Source organism: Otolemur garnettii, unplaced genomic scaffold (genome assembly GCF_000181295.1).
Source record: "Otolemur garnettii isolate 467f Iridium unplaced genomic scaffold, OtoGar3 scaffold00190, whole genome shotgun sequence".
In the NCBI taxonomy this organism is placed as follows: domain Eukaryota; kingdom Metazoa; phylum Chordata; class Mammalia; order Primates; family Galagidae; genus Otolemur; species Otolemur garnettii.
This window is the reverse complement of record NW_003852585.1, coordinates 1,981,627-1,999,876: the sequence shown is the minus strand read 5'-3', so window position 1 is coordinate 1,999,876 and position 18,250 is coordinate 1,981,627. Positions and strand designations below refer to the sequence as shown.

The following is an 18,250-nucleotide window of genomic DNA, read 5'->3' as shown; positions in this document are numbered from 1 at the left end:
CTTAGTCCATGTGGATTTGCCTGTTCTGGACATCTCATAGAAATGGGCTTATGGGGATGAGGTCTCTGCTTAGAGGACTAAAAATGTCTCAGAACTGTTGAAGGATGAACAACCTTATGAATGTACTAAATGCCACCCAATTCAAAATGGTCAATTTATGGTATGCTAACTATTTCTCAATTTTTTAAAAGGCATAAAGAATTGCATTTCAAGCTTGTACATTCACAGAGAAGGCAGTGTAAAGTGGACACTGCAGGGACGGAGGCTCTCATCTAAAACCAGGCCCATCTGCATAATAGAAAGTGGGACAGGGAACATGAAGTAGCCAAGTGCCCAGGGCGTGACTGGGGAGAGGCAGGTCAGATGACCTGCTCACTACAAATCCATCTGACCTCTGGCCAGGGGCTGAGCCTGATGACCCAAACATGAAACAGGGTGTACTTCCAAGGGCCAGGGTGCCCTGCTTGAACACAACAGAAGTTCCAGACCTGAGGCTATGATTCAAATTTTTACAAAGCCAATCCTATTTTCAGTGACCTAAGGAGCTTTCTTTTAAAGGAAATCCCACAGTGAATGCGTTTCCTAGAATTACAAAACCAGAAGCTAGTCCAGGACTATTTGGTTACCAAACACTGAAGACCTACCAGCTTCCAGGTACCAGGGGAAACAGAAACCAGAGTTCTTGGGCTCAGGCTAGTGGCAGAGACATTTAAACCAATGAGGCTCTGAGAGCCCTGTGCCAGGTGCTATGCCCACCCAGCAGCAACCATTAACTGTGCCTGAGGGCTTCCATGGCACTAGGCTCATCAAGTAAGCAGCCCAGGAGGCTGCCATTCTCAGAACAGGCAGCAGTCAGAAAAATAGGAACCAGTTATGGCAGGGAATCCCGGAGGAGGAGGCACGCAAGTGAGAAAGACTGGGGGAGAGTTAGGAGGGGCTATAGGAATGAGATGGTTGGCATACCGGCTAGAATGGTTACACCATCCACCACATGGGGGCAGCAAGACAAATGCCAGGCCCGGGTTTGCACGTGGTAGGCTTGCAGCCCCATCCTTCTGGCCCCTCTGCAAGATTTGATGCCACTGAGTAACCTTCCTGGAAATACTCTGTCCTGAATCTCCACAACAGTTTCCTCCTCTAGCTCTTGTCCTATCTCGCTCATTACCCCTTCTCAGCGGTCTTTACTGGTCTGGCTCTGTCTAGTTCTTCATTTCCACCACTCCCCAGAATGCTGTTTATCGTGTTCACCCATTCTCCCAGGCTGATTGCACCTGTTTCTAGAATTGTAACTTGGATTGCCATCCCCCTAAAAATCTAAGCGCCCTCCCTGAGCTCTGGACCCAGGGCTTCTTGCCAGGTACCTCTCTCTATCTGATCTATCAGCCTGTTAAATACCTCAGTGCTCACTGCCAAGTCTTTCCTCCCTTGGCTTCACTGTTCCTCAGCACATTATTTGGAACTCCCTCTTCCTTGGCTCTTTTATATTTTAAGTAGCTATACCAGGAGGGTGGGTAAGGGATATGTGGCTACTAAAGCGTTACATTTTTAATTGAAATTTGAGATAATTACAGATTCACATACAGTTGTAAGAAGTAATACAAAGAGATGCTTTGTACACTTTGCCTCGTTGTCCCCAAAGGTCACATTAAGCTAAAGTATAGTACATTATCACAATCAGGATACTGACACTGAGGCAACCACACACACACCTTATACAGATTTCTCTAGTTTTACGTTTTACTTCTGTTCATTTACATGTGTTCATTAAGCTCTACACAATTTCGTCACCAGTAATTCATGTGACCATCACTACAGTCAAGGTAAAGAACAGTTTTATCACCACAAGAATCCCTTTTATAAGCACACCCACCTCCCCCTACACCTGTTCCTAACCCCTGATCAGCACTAATCTCTTTTCCACCTCTTCCAAGAATGTCATATAAATGGAATCATGCAGTATGTATTACTAGAAAACAAACTTCTTTCACACAGCATAATGCATTTGAGATTCACCCAGGTTATTGTGTTCATAAACAGTTTACTCCAGCTTCCAGGTACCAGGGGAGGCAGAAACCAGAGTTCTTGGGCTCAGGCTAGTGGCAGAGACATTTATACCAATGCCACTCATTCAATGGCAATGAATTGAATGTACCTTAGACATTTTATGGTATCAGATATGTGGGTTGATTCTAACGTTTGGCAATTAGGAATAAAGCCATGATGAACATTCATGTACCAGAGGCCTTATATTTTTTCAGAATGCTTTTATGTGGCCTCTCCATTACAATGACAGCTTAGATCACAGTTTTCCCTCAAAGTATACTGTCATGAAGACAGGTGAAATTAACCTGCCTTCTTCCCCTCTAACAGATGACTTGTTCCTTATGGTTTTAAAAAAAAATTCACCAAGTGGAACTACACCTATGGTCCATCTTACAAGGGTACATGTGAATCTTTCTAAATGTAGAATATAAATGTCTTAACACAATAACTAAGAAAATTCCATGAAAGCTATGTTAACCAGTTTGGTGAAAATATTCCAAATTATATATAAAACCAGTATACGTACCCCATGATTGCATTAAGGTACACAGCTATGATTTAATAAAAAATAAAAATTAAAAATTAAAAAAATAAAAAATGAAAAAAATTACCAAAACAGATCACTAACCTAATCAAGAAAAAATAGGCAAAAAGAGTGGACATAAATGAGGAATGAGAAAGTAACTATGAATAGAAAGGAAATCAAAATAATGACAAGACAAAGTTTAATACCGCTATGCTCATGATGGGAAAATCTGGCTTTATTCATTGATTCCTTCATTGATTTGATGATATTTATAAACACCTACTATGTGCCCTATCCTATTCTAGATTCTGGGGATACAGTCATGAACAAAAGATTTTATTTCAATCCTACCTTTATGGGGCTTATATTCAATACATAAATGGATATTGCAGAAACATACACATTTTCAAAAATTATGAAGAGAAAACCTAAATAGAGCAAATGCTAAGTGGAAAAACAGAAAAGCTGTCTAGGAACTATCCCCCTAGAAGGATCAAGCCATAGCAGAATTATTTCAGCCCTCAACAGCTGATTTCTCTACCATTCAAATTTTTCAGAGGAAAGAAATGAGAAAAACTTCCCATTTTTCTTAATGACATCTGCAAAAAGTAGAGCAGAAGAAGTGCACCACAAACTAATCTCTCTTTTGAATACTGACACAAATGATATTACACAAAGGACCAGTCTGCACCCGAGTGGGCTTGCCCAGGATCACCTGGATGCTCACTTAGGAGGGGATGATCTGTTGCTATAATTTACTAACAAGTTAAAGGGGAGCATACAGGTCTTGAGACACCAAAATACCACTCGACAAAATTCAGCATCTAATTCTGATTTTTTAAAAACATAAGTCCTTAGTTAAATACTAGGTATCATAAACCAAAGCCAAGAATAAGCAAGGAAACTTATTAGTACCACCATTATTTCATAGCCACTAGAATCAGATAAGAGATTACAAAAGGAAAAAAAAATAGAAAGGAGGCATACTCATCATTATTATATACCTGGAAATGCCCAGAGAATCAAGTGAAAAACTAGGAGAAATAAAAAGACTGTTAGGTAAGGTGTCTGGTAACACTAAACACACACAAACACAATTAGAACCCTTCTCAGACACCAACAATCTTCACTTAGAAAACTTGGAGAATAAAAATCTCAGTTACAACAGGAATATATGCTATAAAGCACTTAGGAATAAGTCTAACAAGCAATATGAAGAATGAGTATGAAGAAAGTCATAAAACACAGAGAACAGAACCAAATAGAGAGAGAGAGATCTTGAGTTTGGACGGGAAAACTCAATACTGTGTTTAAAAAAAAAAAAAAAAAAAGTTGAGTCTCCTAAAACCAACATCCGTTATCAAATCAACTCCAATCAAAATTCCAATGAACTCCTTTTTTAAGAAAAAAAAAACCTGAAAATTTGACTATAAAGTATATGTGAATAAAACGCATGAAAATTTTTTAAAAATTAAAAAAAAGAGTAATTTAAGAAAGGCCTGCCCTATCAGATTCTAGAATTTCTGCAATTTAACAACACGCAGATACATTTTTCAAATCTTTGGGACCCACTATTTTGGTGTCACTAGACATTTCCCACCACCAATTCTAAGTAAACAGCTCTATGCCCCTCTACTTCTATTCCACACGCTCTACCAAGCTAATTCCTGAGGGTTCCTATATACATCCTTCCAAGTACTACTCTTCAGCATGGAGTAAGAGTCACTCCTTTCCTTCCAGGTCTACTCCCCAGAGAGGTCACTGGTATCAATGGTTTAAAACCTGCTACCTCAGTAATTAACCTAATAAATACACATACCCTTGTGGCCTTACAGAAACTTTTCGGTAGACAAGTGGGGCAAATGACAGAAGCCATAGTCCAATTTTATTGAAAAAAAATAAAGGGAGATGAGGAGGAAAGGCAGGGAGTGGACACTTGAAGGAAGGAGATGGGGTATCAGCTCTAAAGGGAGGCAGAGGAAGAAGAGATGTTGCACAAAAATGGAAAACTTCAACATGTTTTTAGGTGGGTAAGAAGAATAAAGAAAGAAAAGGGAAAGGGTGATGGTGGAAAACATACAGCAGAATAGGTGTTATTAATATTATTAATAAGGTCCCTACTTTAAGTAGGAGGATGGGAATGGCAAGATGCATTTATAAAAGAACAATATGCCATAAATATGCCCAGCAATAAATAAATCTAATGAACACAAAGGACCCCCTATGAATCAGCATAGGACCTGGACCTCCTGGTTCCCATTTAGTGCACTTTGCCCTGGACAGACTTTTGCTCAAGAACACATGATCCAATCAGCACAAGAAAAGATGCTCCACTTGATTAGTCACCAGGAAAATGTAAATCAAAACCACGGTGAGATACCACTTCACACCTACTAGGATGGCTAGTATAAAAAAAGAAACAGAAAATAACAAGTGTTGGCAAGGATATGGAGAAATTGGAACCCTCTTACACTGCTGGTGGAATTATAAAATGATACAGCAGCTTTGTAAAGTAGTCTGATCATTCCCTGCAAAGTTAAACATAGCGTTACCATATGACTGAGAAATTCCACCCAAGAGAAGTAAAAACCTGGAGTCCACGCAAAATCCTATACACAAATGGTTATGGCAGCATTATTTGTAGCAGCAACCCGAATGTCTATCAACTGAGGAATGGATAAACAAATGTGGTTTACCCGTAAAAAGGAATAATATTTGGCCATAAAAAGGAATGAAGTTGTGCGCTGGGCACAGTGGGTTCATGGTTGTATTTCTAGCACTTCGGGTGGCTGAGACAGGAGGATTGCTTGAACCCAGGAGTATGGGGTTACAAGGAGCTACAATTGTGCCACTATACTCCAGCCTAACCCTGTTGCTCTTAAAAAAAAATTAACAAAGCTCTGATTCATACTACAACATGGATGGGCCTTGAAAACAGGACAATCAGAGAGACACACCAAACAGAAGAGAGCACATGTCATACATGGATATGGAATGTCCAGAGCAGGGACATCCACAGAGACTGAAAGTAGGTGAGCTGCTGCCTAGGGTTGAAGGGAAGACAGGGTGGGGAGAGGGACTGCTAAGCTACTAAAGGGTTTCTTTGGGGGAAGGGTAATAAAAATGTTCTAAAATTGGATACTGGTGATGGTTACACAACTCTGAATATACTAAAACCACTGAATTGTGTGCTTTCAATGAGTGATTTGTATAGTGTGTGAAAATGGAACTGTTTTAACAAGTGGGAGGAGAAAGGAAATCAACCCACTGCACACAAAGGCTCCTACAACCCAGAGGCAGTGGATACAAGGTTTCGCTGTGACTTTGGGCAAGTCCCTTTGACTTTCTACTTTCTGTTTTCTCCTCTAGAGGGAAGCTTGGGGCCCTCCAAGAAATCCAGCCTCACTCTAGTTACCACTTTGGATTTCCTACTGTCTCTTACATTTGACATGGTTGTTCTTACCATCTTGTCACTTCTTCAACACTGGCTGTCCTTTCCTAACATTTAACACTCCCCACCCCAATTATCTAGCAAGGTGGAGCTGCCTGGCAGTCACTAACATCCATGGTCTGAGTACCTGTCCTCTAGAACCTGTCCTTACCTCTGCCTTTATCACCAGTGCCTTTCATTCCCTCAGTCTGCTAAAGGCAACTCCAATCCTGTACTGGACAAGAAAATGCCCCACCTCAGAAGCCCCACTCTCTGGCCCGACCTCTTACATCTCCAGAGCCTGCCAGGCAGCCCTTTGCCATCCATCTGGCTCTCCCCAAGGACTTCAACTGGCTTCTCCTCCACCTGGCACAGTCTCAACTTGGTCACTGCAAAGATTCTAGCCAGTACCAGCAATCTCTGTCACAAGAATCTCCAGCCTCCCTCTGCCAATAATCCACTTTGAGGAGAACTCTCTTTAGCTCCACTGGACTGGGATCTCTCTGAAGCTGGACCAATGCCTGCATCATTGTCACTGGCCTGGCACCAAGCGATGTGTCTAGCACCTGGCAATACTTGATTAATGCTTCCTGGAGGAAACTGACCATGATAAAGGATCCTGCCACCAGTAGGCCCTGCTGCATCTCTAGGTGACATCACATTGCAGGAGAAAATCTCTGATTACTTCACACAGTTGCCAGCTCAGGGTGTGTGACTTGAACCAGGACCTCAAGATGCACTGCAATCTATGCTTACTTAACTGACTCCCTTTGCCCCCTGACAGTACTCCTTCTGATCTCAATTCTCTACTATCTCCTCACGCTCTCGCCACAAGACCTTGTTGTTTTCTCTTCCACACTTGGCTACCCCACCTGTGCATGTAATAACAACAGTACAAGAATTAACATTAATTGAGTCCCAACTAAGATTTAGGCCCCCTCTGTCCCACCTCTCCCAGCACCCTGTAACTAGAGACCATTATCCTCAACCAAATTTCATGTACACAGATATTTAATGAAATGTTGTTTATAACAGAAAAGGCCTGGGGTCAACATAAATATTCATCAAAAATTGTTTATAAATATTTTAATTACATAAGAAAATATTTGCAATGTAAGGTTACATTAGATAAAAAGGATAAAGACAAATCCATTTTTGTTTCTAGTAATGGCACAACAGGTTATTTGGACCAAACTTTCCATTAAAATAACTAAAATGGTTTATTTTCAAAACATTTTTGAACATTTGAAAGCACTGAAGAACCTACAAAATGGCAAAAACCACCATGCCAAACCTGAGAGACTGTAGGAAATGCAGGAAGACAGGAGCCCGAGCACACCCACTCATTTTTCTTAAGCGCATTTCCAAATCTTGACAAAGTTTGCATTTGGTTTTAGCAACCTTCCAAGGCAGTAAAGGGGGCTGAAGTTCAGGTCCATGGCCACTAACTTGAGGAATGCAACATACACATCCACATTAAACTGAGAACCCAAAGTATTATACCATTGGAGGTAAAGGTGACTTAAACAAACTTGCCCCTCCCAAATTCAACCCACAGAGAATTTCAAGAAAGGCTGTCTTGGTGCTGGTGAAACAAAGGGAAAATATTAGAAATTTGTCTAACATGATCCCAAGCTAATCATGCAAAGTATCTGACAAAAATGAAACACATACTTTCTTTGGACGAAGGCACACTTACTCTAAACTTTAGAGATTCCCTGCCATATACTGGTGTATTGCAATGACAATAAGCAGTGCACAGCCCCTCTCCCCACAACACACATAAGCACATGAGGAAATGAAGCATCATGAGAACCAGCAGAAAAGGAATAAACAGGAAAATGAGCCAAAGACAGGCGATTCATAAAAGAAAATTGGACAACAGACATATGAAAAGATGTTCAAAGTCATTAATAACCAGAGATTCAAATGAAACCATCAACATAAAGTTACAAACCACCAATAGGCTAATATTAAAGTCTAACAACATCAGGTACTTGTGAGAGGCTGGCACAATGGCTACTTTTATACATTGCTGTGGGAATATAAATTGGCACAACCACTTTGGAAAACAAAGTGGTATAACCATCTTATAAAATTGAAGTTGCAAACACCATATAATCAAGACACTTAACTCCTAAGACCTTAGGGCAGCAATTTTCAAACTTGTTGGCCTTATGGACTATTTGACCATACAATTATTGATGGCTTCAAAGAGCTTTTATGAGAGTGATACCTACTGATATCTACCATATTCAAAAGTAAAACTGAGACATTTGTGAACACACAAGACACAAGCACATATTCTGTTAGCCATCACAGTGGTGATACTGTATGTCACATAGCCTCTGGAAGACACCACGGTATACTCACAAGACAAGAAAGAGAGTATAAAAGACAGGTAAGATCTAAGTGTTATGAAAATAGCTGGACTTTGCAGATCCCCTGTAAAGGTTTCATGGACTCCCCCCAAGAGTCCCCAAACCACAACCTGTAAACCTGTTTCCTAGAGAAACTCATGCACATCTGCCAAAAATGCTCCTAGCAGCACTACTTGAAATGGCCCCAAACTGGAAACTACCCAAATGTTCATTAATAAGAGAACAGATTAAAGAAACATAAAATGACAAAACTTGTGGAACAGTCAAGCAGCAGAGCGATACATAGCAATGAAATGAATGAACTACAGCTGCACATGACAGATCAGCCATGTTGGGGGAAAGACACAAAACACAGAAGATGATACACAGTGTGACTGTATGTCTACAAGGTTAAAAGGCAAAGCTGACCTTTGTGATTTAGGGCTACAGAGAATAGGCTATGGGAGAATAAGGAAGTAGCATGGGGCTGTGACCAGAAGGGCCACTCAGGGGTCTGTGCAGATACTGTCAATGTTCTAGTTATTCACCTGATGGTGAACACAGGTTTTCACTTTGTACTTCTTTGTTAAGCTGTACATGCAGGCCTGGCACATTTTTATACATCTATGTTATTTTTCGCAATAAGGAGGGAAAGCTATAGACACAGTTTGATACCAATAATGTGAAGTACACATTTCAGCATAGAAAAAAATGTTGGAACACAGCACTTCAATTATTTAACAGTGGTTACCCCTGGTTTATGGGGTGTGTACTCTCTCTACACTTTTCTAAATTTTCTGAGTGTACTACAAACAGCACACATTACTTGTGTAATCATATAAACATCTGGTATTATCAGATTTTATTATAATTTTTAGCCTACTGGAGGGTACATAATTTAACATTATAGTTCATTGCATCTCTCTGTTACTAATGAGGTTGATCATCTTTTCATGATTATTATACAATTTGATTTCTACTTTTATGAATTGTGTGGTCAAATGTCTGGCTCATTTTGCTGTTTATTCTTCTGTAGTGTTCTCAAAAATCATAAAATGTATTTTAAAAGACAAGGTTGCCATCTGAAATTAAAACTAATAAAGATCAATACAAAAGAGATGAGATGAACCATCTGTGAAAATCTATGCAGAAAATGCCTGAAGGGGCTGGTGATGTGCACCATCTACCGCGGATCAGTGCAAAGCTCATCACAGCATCCAAGGTATGTTCCTAGAGTTGGCTGAGCTAATACCTATCCAAGAAGATTGGCTGTGATCTGCTTTACCTCTACATGTCTATCCTGAGGCAATGTAATGATAACAGATGAGTTACTGACTCATGACGAATGCTCAAAACAGTGGAGTTACAAAGAATAAACAGTCAAGTGCCACATAACTATGTTTCACATATAAGATGGTGGTACCATAAAATTATAATGGAGCTGAAAAATTCTCATCACTTAGTGACACCATAGCCATCACAACATCTTAGTGCAACATATCACCTTTCCTATGTGTAGATACACAAATATTTACCACTGCATTACAACTACCTACAGCAACATGCTCTACCTAGGATCAACAGGCCATACCACATAGCATAAGTCTATAGTAAGCTACACCATGCAAGCCTATGTAAGTACACTGCATGACATTCAGACAATGAGATCACCTACCATGGCATTTCTCAGAATGTATCCCTATCATTAAGTAAAGCATCACTATCTGTCTCAACAGCAGTGCCTGTCAACCAGGAGTGACTCTGTCTCCCAGTAGACACTAAGCAATGTCTAGAGTTATATTTGTTTGGCAAGACTGGAGAGAGAGGCACCACTGGTATCTAGCAGGTAGAGGCCAAGGATTGCGCACCCTACAATGCACAGAACACCCACCCTGCAAAAAATGATCCTGTCCAAATGTCAACAGTACCAGAGTTGAGAAACTCCACTCAACAGCCTGTTTCCAGGAAAATGTTCAATACGCTGTGGCTCTTCTCCAAGGGGAGAAAGGCAAATCCCTGGGCTACTCCACCTCAATGGGTTAATCCAAACCCCTTGAGACCTACACTCTGCAAACTGGGCACTGTACTCTCTGGAGGTGGTCTCCCTCACGGAGAAAACACGTAAATAAGACCAGGGTAAGCTCATCTGGGTTGGAAGGACCCTCAGAGCCACCTAGTTCAGTCCGCTCACTGGGGAGGGAATATAGCTGACAGCAACAGCATGACATCAAGGGAAGGAGCAGAAAACGAAAATGCAAACATGTAATGGCGATTATCTCATAAAGAACCAGAGAGGAAAGAGAAGTCGGCATCAGCATAGAGCTGCACACAGTGACTACCATTTGAGAAAACTGCAGAAGGCTGCATGGAGGAGGCAGCATTTCAGCTGGATCTTGAAATCTGAATGCATTTGTGTGGCAGTTTTTAATTATGATGCTCTCCCCTTGAGAGATAGGATGTATGTCCTTGCCTTGAGTTTAGATTCATAACCTCTCAAACACAGTGAAAGTGATGCTGGTGATTCCCCTAGATCATAAAAGACCATGCACTAGGCATATACTTTCCAAAGAACTGCAAACAGCTGTTCAAACAAAGACTTGTACTTTAATGTTCACAGCAGCACTATTTACAATAGCCAAAGGATGGAAAGGAACCAAATGTCCACTAGCTTATGGCTGGATAAGCAAAATGTGGTCCATCCACACAATGGAACATTATTCAGAAGGAATGTAGCATCAATCCACACTACAACATCTGGGAATCTAGAAAACATATCATGCCATGTGAAAGCAGTAAGTCACAAAAGTACAAATACTGTATGATTCCATTTATATACAATGCCTAGAATAGGCAAATCCATACTAACACAAAGCAGATGAGTGGTTGCCAAGGTTGGGGAGGAGGAACGGGAAGTGACTGCTTAGTGGGATCAAGGTTTCTGTTTGCATTGATGAAAAAGTTCTGGAACTAGATAGCAGTGACAATTACATAACATCATGAATTTATTTATTGCCACTGAATTGTATATTTAAAATGGTTAGAATGGTAAAGTTTGTATTTTACTACAATTTTTTAGAAGTATTTTTTTTAAACCGGTCATTTGGCTTCCACTTTATGTACTGGAATACTCATGCTTAGAGCCCTAAGAAATCTAAGAAATTCAAATAACAGCCACCCTGTTATAGGGGAGCCCAAAGCACGTGGAGAGGGTCTAGGTGTTCCAGTGACCAGCCCCAGCTGAGCCCATCCTTTAATGAATGGAAAAACCTTCAGATGATTCCAGCCCCCCAGCCACTTGAGTCTCCCTAGCTGAGGCCCTGACACTGTGGAACAGAGATGAGCCTTCCTCCTAAGTGCTTCTAAATTCCCAGCCTACAGAATCTCTGGGCATAGTAAAACAGTTCTTTTATGCTACTAAATTCTCCAAGGTTAATTATGCAGATGACAGGAAGAGTTTTCAACCTGGGGAGATGGGGCACAAGGGTCTTCCCTGCAGATAGCATTGCAGCAACAATGGAATCCTTGTGCCTCTTAAGACACATGTCACTATGTATAGATGCGTCCAGGTCTGTGTGGATGTCAAACTCCTTGAGGGCAGGTGCATGTTTCATTCTGCTCCACTGGGTCCTGCCTCAATGACCACTCACTCAGATACAGTGAGTCTTTCTCAAATAGCTCTGATACTTCCACCACCCTCTTCCATATTTAAAAGACCCTTGTGATTGCATTGGGCCTACCTGGATAATCTTATTTTAAGGTCAGCTGATTGGCAACCTTAACTCCATAAGTAATTCCCTAAGTAACACCTTACTTAATTCATCCTGTCATGTAGCCTAATATATTCACAAGTTCCAGAGATTAGGACAAGGGTGTCTTTGGCAGCTCATTATTATTCTGCCTGCTGTGCTTCCTGCGCCCCCACCCCCTGCTTTGGGAACATGAGAGATTTCCTGCCTGGCTTTTGATAGGCATTTATGATGACTTTAAGCTTTTACCTGCAAACCAAAATTCACTAGTCAGTGGACCTGAGCAAACCTTCAGGCCTCCCAAGTGCCTGAGAGCAGCAGAGGGGTAACATGAGAAATAGAAAACTAAGTGTAAGTGGGCACACAGCAGGAAAAGCAAAAATGCCATGTGGGAAAAGAACCCAGAAGAGGAAAGGTCATGTATTTGGAAGGTATCTTACCTGAACTCACAAGAAACCCAGCTCTTCCCCAGATCCACCCCCCCACAGAAGCAGCCAAAATGGACCTCATCATCATCACGTCTACTGCAGGCAACATCAGGCCCTTCCTCACTGCCCTCCTCCAAACACTGACTCTCAGATGGTTTGTGTACTTGCATGTTTAAACAAACAAATAGATTTTAGTTATTTGATGTCCAAAATGATGGAAGGATGGGATGTGACCTGTGACAGTAAGAAAGAGGCTGAAAACCAATCAAAGCAGCAGAGGCTAACAGGCAGAGTCCCCAGACAAGTCAAGGGCAGTGATAGAGGGCTGCACACAAGGGTGACCCTGGAGCCATCCAGGAAAGTGGGGTTTTTCCCCTCTCTGAGATGCTACCTTCTCATGGGCCATTCCCAAACTCAGGCAAGATTAGGTTAAGCAGCTCTAGGCCAACCATGCACATGACCCTGAGCCCATCTGCTGGAATCCAATGCCCCAAGTCAGCCCACAAGGCTTCTGCCTGGGTCCCAGCCTGGCATCTCAACACTGCCAGCAAACTGGGGCCCACTCCGCTCTCAGCCTCTCCTGAGCCAAGCACAAGGGACCTGAAGACCAGCTCTAACCCTGGGTTCATGTGCTGCCACTTCTCATACTTGTTCTGTTGGACTATACGGTGAATTTTTTTAAATGAAGATATCATTCCCATACCATACAATTCACCCATTTAGCGTATATAACTCAGTCCATAGCCATCTTTTTTAATGGAGATGCAATTCACATACCATACAATTCAGCCTTTTAAAGTATACAAGTCCCTGGTTTTTAGTACATTTGCATATTGTGTGGCCATCACCTCTATTTAGCTCCAGAATATTTTCATCATCCTAAACAGAAACCCTGTAACCATTGAGCATTTTCTCCCCAGCCCCTGGAAACCACTAAACTACTCTCTGCCTCTGTAGATTTCCCAATTCTAGACATTTTATATAAATTATGCTTTCAAGGTTAGCATGATATATTTTTAAAATGTGATTTGGGATGTCCATTTTTTTTCTTTGAGACACAGACTCTGTTTCCATGGGTAGTCCTAATATAATTGTCACTAACAGCTCACCTGCAGCTAGGTGCCATGTTATGCACTTTATGTGTTTCTACTCACAGAATCCTCTGACAACCCCATGAGTTAGATAATGCTGTTATTCCCATACTACAGATGAAGAAACCAAGGCAGGGAGTGATTAAGTAAATTGCCCAGAGTCACAGTAGCACTCAGCAGGCTGCTTTAAAGCGATCACTCTCTGCCTGTAAGCTGGACCTCTCATAAGGGTACAGGTAGTCGGTCTGAATTGTTCCTGACCACTTTTCACATTTCTATTACCTGTCAACATGAATGTGTCTGCGTTCATGACCCTCACCTTGGTAATTCAGATAAACCTGAGTTCAAATTCAGTTCTACCAGAGGCTGCGATCTCTGGTAAATTCCTAAATTCCTAAACCTCTCTGGACCTCAAATTTTTCATCTGAGAAATGGGTTACCACCCCAGTTGCTTTTAAAGACTATTTGCAAAGGGCTATTATGGACATCAGGAGATGGTATGAGCCAGTGAGTGAGGCACCAAGGGCCTGGAGCATGGAGACATTCCAGAAATGGAGTCCCTGTGATGACTACTACCCACCTGCCCATGGCTAGAGGCACATGCAAGGTGGCAGACCTGTCCTCAGAGGATTTTTCAGAACTAGCAAAATACACAATGGATGGGAAACCCCTCCGTAATCAGAACAAGGATTGCTTATTAACTATCCTTGAAACTCCTGGAAATCAAAAGCCAATCTCCACTTGCCAAGAGCCCACAAGGGATTTTACAAATCACACTTGGAGGTTCTTCTGTGTGCTTTCTGAGGCCGGCTGTGGTTTCTCAGTCACACCCCACTACTGAGGATCAGGATCAAAAATAAAGCGGCTCTCGGGCAGACTTGCCCACACCATCACTCCAGGGCTCAAGGAGAGCCTGCTGGTGTCTGAACACTTGCTCTGTGTTCATTCATACACAATAGCTCTGAGACTAAACCCCAATATCCAGGTGGAGATGGCCAATGCAAAAGATCCAGAAAACTGGGTTTCTACCTTGAAACCAAAGCTTCTTCTGGGTTAGCCTTTTTAATTTAAATGAAATCACTGGATAAGTCTTACCTAAGGTGAATCCTGGCTCTGTCTCTTCCAAACTATGTGACCTAGCCCCCTAATCTGGAAGGCAGCCATATAATACCCAACTGCAAGATTGTTGAAGCCATTTCAAACAATGTATGTGAAGTACCTAGTATACAGCGGGCACTCAGGGGCTCCCAGCTGGTGGCAAGGCTGCAGATCTAAGAGTGACACATGCCTGGTCCCCTCACAGACACTTTTATAAGGGTGTTACATGACTGAGTGATCAGAGGTTCAGATAACTCATCTTCCCAAGGCCAGAAAGTGGTAGAAGTAGGGCAACCCACTGCTTAAAGGCAGAGACCATGGAGTCAAACAAGCCTGGGACCAAATCCTAACTCTGCCAACTAATCACTGTGTGACCTGAGCAAGTACATCACTTCTCTGTGCCTCTATTCATTCATTTGCAAAATGCCTGTAACTGGTTCTCAGTCTCTCCACCGCCTCATAAATCAACTAGTGGAACATATGACAGTGAAAATCTGAGACCTGTTCATTTATCTTCCTTTCCTCTCAATGTGTATACCATGTCCAAGGCTTTCAAAAGAGCTTTAAAGGGATGTCATAATTTCTAACATTTCTGTGCTTCCATTTTCAAACTTTCCATGTCATTAGATGCAAGTCAATCAAATGATACTTTTCTTCAAAAAGCCATCAAAGCCAAAATTAAAAAGTTACCCCAAAGGGAAAAATGAAAAAGAAAATTCAAAAACTCTACCTGTATAACTTGTTTCACTTTTCTTCAGAGCACTGACAATATAAAGATTTTGATGTTTGTGCTTGTTCCCCCACCGCCTACCAACATCAGCTCCAGGAAGACACCTTTGTACAATGTTGGATGTCCTTAGTGTATTGACTCCAGGGGGGTTCCCCACATGAAAAATATTTCTGCATCTTTTGCAAACTACCTTGATCAGTACTGTCCACTGTTTTCCAGTGCTCCTTTATGTGACATAAATCTTGTTAGAACTCAGTACTAGGATGAAGTTTTGTTTTTGCTGAGATGATATTTTTCACTATCTGGATTTCCTTTCATTGTCAAAAAGTCCAGAGAACAATCTCATACTCAAGTACAGTGTTTCCCTTTATCTCTTTTTGTAGTGTGGACGTGGGATATAAATAAGTGTAAGAAAATTCTGTTGGTAGAGGTTTAAGACCCTATTTTTAACCACAGCCTGTATTTATTCTCAGAAGATGCTTCTGAAATATGTGCATGTGAATTACCCGGAGATCTAGTTAAAATGCAGAATGTGACTCAGTAGGTCAGGGCGGGGCATGAGATGCCGCAGTTCCAACCAGCTCCCAGCGATGTCTCTGCTGCTGGGCCCAGGACCACGTTTCCAGGAGCAGAGGGTCTAAGAAACTTGCCCCTTGTTTGGAATTTCTCTCTCCTCCTTGGCAAAATATGGCCAAAGTCTCAAAAACTGGAGGCGACACCAGAAGCACTTAAGGAGCTGGTCAGACCTACACGTCGCCGCCCCCTCCCACCCCTTTCCCGGGGGGTAGGAATCCGCCCAGGAAGCGCCCCAGGAGCTTCTGCTGTAGGTGGCCTCAGGCAAATTTTGAATATGACAAACTCTTCAAGGTGTTCCGAAAGATAAACTCTTGTGACACCTGCTTGCTCAGTATTTTAGTGGATTCTAGCCCAATACCAGGAGGGATTCCGTCCTCCTCTTCCGCTACTCAGACCGCGGCGGGGACTAACCCCGTGGGCTCCGGGCTCGGACACCCACCCCATCGCCTGCACAGCCGGGCCCGCTGCGGCTTCCACCACAGGCCAGCGACGCGGGGGCCGCGCCGCTCATGCGCAGAACGTCCCCTGGGCCCGCAGGGCGGGGTCGCCGCGCGCCCCTCGCCCGTCTTACCTCTCTGGACCAGGGAGGCCAAGGAGAAAGCGAAACAGACGAGGAACACCGAGCACCAGGCCATGGCTGGGAGCAGGCGGAGGGGTTCCAGAGGAGCACAGTTAGCGCGAGAGCGCCCGAGGGGGAGGCCCCGGAGGAGCGGGGCCCGAAGAGGAACAGAAGGAGGAGCCGCACCGAGCCTAGAGCACACGCGCGCGCCGCGCGGCCTGAGAGGGTGGAGGGAGGGCGCGCGCGAGCGACAGCGCCTGGGGGCTCTCCGCTGGGGCACGGCTGGGGGCGGGGCCAGGCTGCAGCCCCGGGGGCGGGGCCGATTCTGGGGCGTGGTCTACGGCTGGGGGCGGGGCCATCAGGCACCCAGTGGGTTGAACAGGTTGAGTTGAGTCCGGGTGCCAGCTCTGTGTCCATAGACCCGGTTCCGCACCGGCACTCAGAGGATACAGGTCTGGGAGGTGGGCCCCGCGGACCCAGAGTAGCGAGTCACCAGTGGCCGGGAAGCGAGAGGCGACCGCCGCAACAGTGTTTGGTGATTTCTCCTGGCACACACGATTCCTCCCAGGATGGGGGCAGGACATGAGGCGGCACACAGCCGAGCTTTGTCCTGCCAGCTGGGTGACCTTGGACAGGGCTCTTGCCCTTCTGGCCTTGACGTTCTCCTGGTGAAAAGCTGTTCCCTAGGATCCCCTCCAGCCGTGGCTCTCTTATTGAGCACCGGCGCTCATGCCCCACCCGACCTTCCCTGCCCGCAGCAGTAGTGAAACCTTGTCCCATACTAAAGAAAAGGGCGAACAACGGCAAGTCTTGGGAAACTAAGCCAAGGCGGGGAGCGCAGAGCAGGAGGTAGCAGGCGATGGCAGGAGGCTGGGTAGATGGCTGGGGGCCAGAGCTAAGCGGGCTCAGGAGGACTGAGGGAGGAGGACTGGGTCAGTTCTCCAGAAGCTTTGATGAATACGCTGAAAGTGCAAGTTCACATCTGCAGAGTCAATCCGAACAACGTGCTAAATGACCGACAAGCGTGCTGCAGTCCTTTCCCATGAACCCCCGCAAACGGAGTCCATCTCCCAGACCGACCAGCAAGATGCCCGCCGCAATTTTTCACGTGGACTCTCTCAAGAAGAGCCCCAGCTGCAACCAGCTTTCCAGGACAAAGAGAAAGCACTGCTGCTTTCCGTAGCGGCAGTCTGCGCCTGTCCACCTGTCCCTGCCATTATACCGCACAGGCTGTCCCAGGCCATATCCTCCTTAGCGAACGGCTACTATCACGTCCCCCCAATATCCGTTCAGCAGCCCCCACCTGGCCCGCGTTGGCAAAGAGTGCCCCTCCAGTGGCTCCTGCCAACCCCTGAGCCATAGTGTGAGGCAGGGGTGTCCCTGACATAGAGTGAAGATCCTTCACATGTGGCTTACATCCATTGCCCTGAGTCCTGGGGCATTACTTTTTCCATGGCACTAACTAGCTGGAGAATTAACAGAAGCAAATGGTGGCTATTGAATGCAGGCTGTATAAACAGCATATTACAGGCATTTTATTCTTTTATTTCTCACACGACCTATGTATCACCTAATAATTAATGAATGAAAAAAGGAGCAAAATGGAGATTCCTTAAGGTTAGGCAGTTACCCAGGTCCAGCCTCGTAGCATCAAACAAAGCAG

The 18,250-nt window shown here is 43.7% G+C and overlaps 1 protein-coding gene across 1 annotated transcript in view; it reads right to left on the bottom strand.

Moving 5' to 3' along the window:
* CD99L2 (CD99 molecule like 2) overlaps window positions 1–16,746 on the bottom strand; it is a 114,546-nt gene extending 97,800 nt beyond the window's left edge. The window contains exon 1 of the mRNA XM_023507577.1: window positions 16,600–16,746. Within this exon, the coding sequence (XP_023363345.1) occupies window positions 16,600–16,663 (64 nt within the window). The 5' untranslated portion in view covers window positions 16,664–16,746. The remainder of the gene's footprint in view (window positions 1–16,599) is intronic.
* Window positions 16,747–18,250: the final 1,504 nt, after the last annotated feature.